General features: G+C 43.0%; 2 protein-coding genes across 2 annotated transcripts; both read left to right on the forward strand.

Moving 5' to 3' along the window:
- The first annotated feature begins 454 nt into the window (after positions 1-454).
- LOC110226530 lies at positions 455-959 on the forward strand. The gene is made up of 2 exons (XM_021018466.1): positions 455-523; positions 576-959. The coding sequence occupies exons 1-2, from the start codon at positions 455-457 to the stop codon at positions 957-959; spliced, it is 453 nt and encodes a 150-aa protein (XP_020874125.1).
- A 266-nt stretch (positions 960-1,225) lies between these two features.
- On the forward strand, positions 1,226-1,666 carry LOC110226532. The gene has a single exon (XM_021018470.1). The coding sequence runs from the start codon at positions 1,226-1,228 to the stop codon at positions 1,664-1,666; it is 441 nt and encodes a 146-aa protein (XP_020874129.1).
- Positions 1,667-6,674: the final 5,008 nt, after the last annotated feature.

The raw sequence follows: 6,674 nt of genomic DNA on the forward strand, positions 1-6,674 counted from the left end.
TTATGACCCCAAGGGGGTTTGGTTAAAATTATGTGCGGGTTTGCAAAGTCCGTTTTTAACCTTTTGTGGCCTTGTGGTTATGCTTTCGGGATTTTTAGGCTGATTAGACCTTTCTCTTTAGAATGCGAGAACTGAGCTCGGCTTAAAGCAAGTTCTCCACTTCGGGTTTAGTCAACTCGGCAAATTTGTTGGGCTTGGGCCTTAGAAACTTTCGTAGTTAATGCGACGGTTGCTCTTTCCCTTCTTATTTCTTGAAAGTAGGAAAAGCGGCTCGTCTTTAATGCAATAACTGCCTTTTCTCGATTTTCCAAAAATGGTTTAAGTTACTTGGGCACGCCATTATTAATGATTTTTCGATTCTAAGACAAACCCTATTCCTATTATAAATAGGAGATTGTTTGCCTTTAATCTTTTCTCAAGAAACTTCATAATTCATTCAACAAGCACCACATCAATGGAGAACGAAAACGTAGTCCCCGTTGATCCTGGCAGCCCGCTTTTATCGACAAGGTTAATACCCGTCGTCCTTGATTAAAAACTTTCTGTTTCATTTTATTCACTCATCTTTATGCTAGGTCGCCGACAAACACCGTCACTTGTGTGAGGAGAGGCAGCGGCTAGGTCTCAAAAGGCAGACACTCGAGGCTCGCATCGCTCGGGTGGAGAGGAAGATAAGGGCTCCGGAAAGTGATCCCTTTCAATGGGAATGGCGGAACTTCGATTCTGTTGCTGAGATCCCAAAAATGCTTCGGATGTATCTCCGTGCTAAAGGAGTTCCGGGTCCCGTGAAAGCCCCGGTCTTTGCCGTTCCATCTGATAGCGAGGAAGAAGACGAGGAGGAGGCCAGTACCAGTCGGAAACGCGTTCGTGATCGTCCCGAAGTGGATGCCAAGAACAAGGCGTCCACTTCGAAAACTAAACCGGCGATGAAGGAGCCTGTTCCTGAGCCTCTTCCATAAATGTTCTCTAACTTCTTTACTTATTTTGAACTCGTAATGGGCTTCAGCCCCTTTTTTATTTATGGTAACATTTGCAATTTTCCTTATTCTTCAAATATTCTCGGAGATGCGTCTTTTAATGCAGGATCGGTTTAAGGGCATAAATCTCTCCGCGAGTCACTCCATTACTAGGATAGAATCCGCAGCTTACTAGGAATATGATATTCCTATAAATTATAGTCTCAACTTCTCTTTCCTCCTCACTACTCTTTTTCATTTTAGCAGGTATGGAGTTCAACCTTCGATGTTCAGAATCTATGCCCGACTTCTCCAGGATCGGAATGATAAACAAAGATGCCCCAAATGAGCCAAATAGGAGGCCTCTTCCACCTCGCGGCTTCTTAAGATCCCAGATCCGAGCTCCATGTGCTTTGATCAGGGATCTCCCAATCAGAGACCAAGGAACAGCGATGGCATTCATAGAGGCACTTGCGCTTCAACATCGGAAGCTTACGTTGGAAAAGAGGAGACTCCGGAAGAAGATTAACCGGATGCAACGCAGGCTTACTACGGTGTCAAGAGATCTTCACGTCCTTGAATCTCACCCTGGAGAATGGGTCGAGCTTGGAATCTCTGACTTCGCTCGAATTCCGGACTGCATGATGCCAATCCTCGACCTTGCTGGTCAAGGAGTTGAAGTGTTCTACTCGTCAACAAGATCTCCATAACCCGAAGTGTTCGATGAGGGACATTCCATCTTTTTTTTTTTTGTTTGAATAAACGCTCTATTTCCAATCTCTTGTATGTTCACATAGCCGAACCTTTATTTGCTTCATTTGTTCGCACAGTCGAACCTTTCCCTTTAATACAGAAATAAAACAAATTTTTATTAATAGCTGAACTCTTTTCCGAGCTGCCTACGTACACATTTTGGGATCAAGCCACACCGTAGTTCATGTACATATAAAATGCATGTAGCTTTAAACATAAAACTTCTTTAGGTTGATCACATTCCAAGGTCGCTTGACTGGCCTGTCTTCTAAGTCTTTCAATCTATAAACACCGTTCCGAACCACTTCGGTAACAATGTAAGGTCCTTCCCAATTAATACCGAGTTTACCGGCGCCTTCTTATTTTTTATTGTCAAAAACGCGCCTTAACACATAATCTCCCACGAAGAACGGCCTACTTTTGATTTTAGAGTTGTAATATCGGGCTGCTGCCTGTTGGTAATTCTGGATCCGAATCAAAGCTTGATCACGCCTTTCATTTATGGTATCTAGTGAATCATTAAGCATTGCTGAATTTTCTTCCTCATTTAATGGTGCTTCTGTTCGGCGACGTCCGGGCACGTTGAGTTCAGCTGGTACTACTGCCTCCATGCCATAAACCAAAGAGAATGGAGTTTCTCCGGTAGGTCGCCTAGGGGTTGTACGATAGGCCCATAGGACGGGTTGGAGTTCTTCATACCATCCTCCCTTTAGATGATTCAAACGTTTCTTGAGATTGCTCAATATCGTCTTGTTCGCGGCTTCAGCTTGACCGTTTCCTTGCGGATATCGTGGAGTAGAGTAACTGACTTTGATTTCCCAGTCCGCACAAAAGGCATCAAACTCTTGTGAAATGAATTATGGCCCGTTATCGGTGACTATTTCGTACGGAACTCCATGTCGACATATAATATTCTTCCAAATGAAAGTCTTCACCGCTGAATCCTTGATGCCAACATATGCCTCAGCTTCAATCCATTTTGAAAAGTAGTCCGTCAAGACCAAAAGGTATTGTACACCTCGAGTTGATCTGTGCAATGGTCCAATGATGTCCATTGACCACCTCATAAACGGATACGGGGCGGAGATGGAAGAGAATAAATCTGAAGGTTGATGGATCAATGGTGCATGGAGTTGGCAGCGCTTACATCTTTGGGCAAATTTAACACAATCCATGATCATAGTGGGCCAATAGTATCCCATTCTTTTAACTTTAAAAGCCATAGTTCTTCCTGATGAATGACTCCCACATAATCCTTCATGCACTTCGCTCATGACGATTTTGACTTCGGGCCCAAAAATGCATAATAGGTAAGGGTCACTGACACCTCGTCTATATAATGCATCCTTTGATAGACAAAATTTCGCGCTAACGATTTTCATTTTCCTGGCCTGCCACTTATTCTTTGGGAGCTCGCCTGTCATGATGTAGTGCTTTATTGGCTCCCTCCAGTCAGCCCCCCAGTCTTTAGCCGGAATTTGGTCAACCTTGTGAAATACTCGTGGCTCTGGTTCGGGATGTTCGTTTGGTTCAAGAACATCCTCCTCGATTAACGGCTCGGTTTCTAATATCGTTTCTGGAATCACATCTTCTGCTAAGATAACGGGTTCCTTGTTAGATGTGTTTGATCCCTTTGACTTTCTCCGTTTGTTGGGTGGCGGTTTGATCTCTGGTTCGCCACGGTCACGTGCCGCTGGAATAACTCTTTTGTTGTCTTGAATGCTTCGCTCCGAAATGCATTCCACTGGAATAACTCTTTTCAACTCAGGATCTGATGTTGATGCTAATGCGGTAAGTGCGTCCGCAGTTATATTCTCCCCCCGAGGTATGCGGATTAATTCGAATTTCGAGAAATTTTTAGATAGATCCTTCACCACTTCGAGGTACGCATCCATTCTTGAGTCCTTGGCTTCATAGTCTCCATTAAACTGGTTAACTACTAATTGCGAATCACAATAAGATACTATTTCCTTAGCTCCAACTCCTTGTGCCAATCGAAGTCCGGCAATCAGGGCTTCGTATTTTTCCTCGTTGTTGGAGGCATTGAATAACAATCGGAATGACTGTTCTAGAATTTCTGATGTTGGAGACTCCAACTTGATTCCCACTCCGGATCCTTGTTTTGTTGAAGACCCATCTACATGTAATTTCCAAGTTTGGTTCTCCGGTTGCTCTATCGTTCTAGGTATTGGTAGCTCGGTCAAGAAGTCTGCTAAAACCTGAGCCTTCATACTGATCCGGCTTTTGAATTCTATATCGTACTCACTTAATTCCACCGCCCATTTTGCCAAACGTCCGGACTGACTTGGACTATGAAGTATTGTTCGGAGTGCCTGGTTAGTTAATACTTCAACCAGATGGGATTGAAAATATGGGCGCAGCTTCCGAGCCGAAGTCACCACCGCGAGTGCGAGTTTTTCCATCATTGTGTATCTGGTTTCCGGATCCGTCATTGACTTACTTACGTAGTAAATTGGCTTCTGCTCCCCGCGGTCTTCCCGAACCAAGACTCCACTAACCGCATGGTTTGAAACCGACACGTACAAATAAAGTTTTTCATCCACTTCTGGTTTGGACAGTATAGGTGGAGTGGTTAAGTATGCCTTAAGCTGCCCAAAAGCTTCTTCACATTTCTCATCCCAAAGGAATCCTCTGTTTCCTTTTAGAATTTGGTAGAAAGGTAACTACTTATCTGTTGATCTCGAGATAAAACGATTCAAAGCCGCAATCCGCCCAGTCAACCGTTGTACTTCCTTGAAGTTTCTTGGAGATGGCATGTTTAGAAAGGCGTTAATTTGATTTGGATTGGCTTCAATCCCTCTTTCTGTCACAATATAGCCAAGAAATTCTCCGGATGGGACTCCGAATGTGCACTTTACCGGGTTCAGCTTCATTTGATATTTATTGAGAATATCAAAACATTCCTCTAAATGCTTAACGTGATCTTCTTTTCTTAACGATTTAACCAACATATCATCTATGTAGACTTCCATTGTCTTCCCGAGATGATTGTGGAACATTTTGTTAACCAACCGTTGATAAGTTGCTCCTGCATTTTTCAAACCAAAAGTCATTACCTTGTAACAATAGATACCTCTATCAGTGATAAATGACGTTTTTTCTTGGTCTTCGGGGTTCATCATTATTTGATTATAACCCGAGAAGGCGTCCATGAATGTTAACAGCTCGTTCCCAGCGGTGGAATCTACAAGTCGATCTATATGTCGGAGCGGGAAACTGTCTTTGGGACATGCTTTATTGAGGTCTGTGAAGTCGATGCAAACCCTATCTTTTCCATTCTTCTTTTTGACAACGACAGTGTTTGCTACCCATTCCGGGTATTGCACTTCTCTTATGGACCCTATCTTCAAAAGTTTATCCACTTCGTCATTTACTATTTTTGCTCGCTCCACTCCGAGCTTTCTTCTTTTTTGTTTCACCGGCTTGAAGCTCGGATCCACGTTTAGTTCATGACAAATTATACTTGGATCTATGCCAGACATGTCCGCCGCTGACCACGCAAACGATGTTTTGTTTTTCCTCAAGAGTTCGATCAAAGCTTCTTTTAATTGGCCAGTCAAAGTTCCCCCAATTAGAATTTTCCGGTCCGGTTTGTTTTCTTCCAACACCACTTCGATTACTACATCATCTTTTTTCTGCCTGCTAGGAAATTTTGTTCTTAGTCCCTCTTTTGCGGGCTTCGTTAATTGCTATTGAATCTTCATACGGTGGCTAGCTAGATAACACGTCCGTGAAGCTTCTTGATCTCCCCGAACTGTTTCCACTCCTCTTGATGTTGGAAATTTGATACATTGATGATATGTAGAGGGGACTGCTTTCATTTGATAAATCCAGGGAGTCCCGAGGATGATGTTGTAAGCTGCGGGCTTATCGAAGACAACGAAGTCCACGATCTTAGATACCTTTTTGGCAAGGACCGGTAGCTTGATTGTCCCGAGAGACATGGCTGACTCACTTGTGAATGCAAATAATGGAGACGGAGGCCCTACTATGTCCGCCCGACGAATTCCCATTCTTTCTAAAGTACTTAAGAAGATCAAGTCGACCGAACTGCCTGTATCTATAAGGATCCTTGATACTTCGAAGTTGGCAACGTCAAGGGTAATGACTAGAGCATCATCATGAGGTCTTTCGAGGTGCCGCGTTTCTTGTTCATTAAATGATATTGATGCACCTTGAAAATCGACTTCTTCGCTCAAGCTTGCTTTGAGTAGGACATTTCGTCTATGTTTCTTGATGGAACTTATCGAATCTCGACAAAATTTGGAACCTCCTAGAATAACATTGATCTTACCCTTAGAATTCCTTGGTTCTTCCTCGTTGGTTAACCTTGGTCTTTTGGAATTTTGATCTTTTGAATTTTCCTTTGCTTCGTGGTATTCTTTCACAAAATCTTTTATATCGAATTTGGAAAGATCTCCACTGGCCCAAAGCTCCGCGAGGTGCCTTTTAAGGATGCTACAATCCTTGGTTAAATGTCCGGTTACTTTATGAATGTCGCAATATAAACTTTTATCACGGACCCAAGTGTTTGATCTTCCTTTCCCTTGGAATTGCTTTACGACGGTACTGTTGAAGGGTTGCGACCCAAATTTCTTTGGTCCTTTATTCTCCCTGGGTTCGAACTTCTTGGTAGGGACGGTGATTGCCGGCTTTTCTTGCTTATTTCTTTTGGCAAAATTTTCTTTTTCGTCCTCTACCTCCATCGAATTGTTTGCGCGGAAGAGTGCATCCTGAATTGTGTCTGGTTTATGAAGTATTAAATCTTCTTTAAATCTTGAATCATGTTGCAATCCTTTCGTAAGGCAGATAAAGCTGATTGTTGTGAGATTCTTGGGAGCTTTGACAGCACTCCTTTGAACTTGGTGATGAAAACTCGAAGTGATTCATTTGATCCTTGTGATAGGTTCCAAAGATCGGCATCCGAAACGCTTTTATCCATAA

Source organism: Arabidopsis lyrata (genome assembly GCF_000004255.2).
Source record: "Arabidopsis lyrata subsp. lyrata unplaced genomic scaffold ARALYscaffold_7, whole genome shotgun sequence".
Taxonomy (NCBI): Eukaryota; Viridiplantae; Streptophyta; class Magnoliopsida; order Brassicales; family Brassicaceae; genus Arabidopsis; species Arabidopsis lyrata.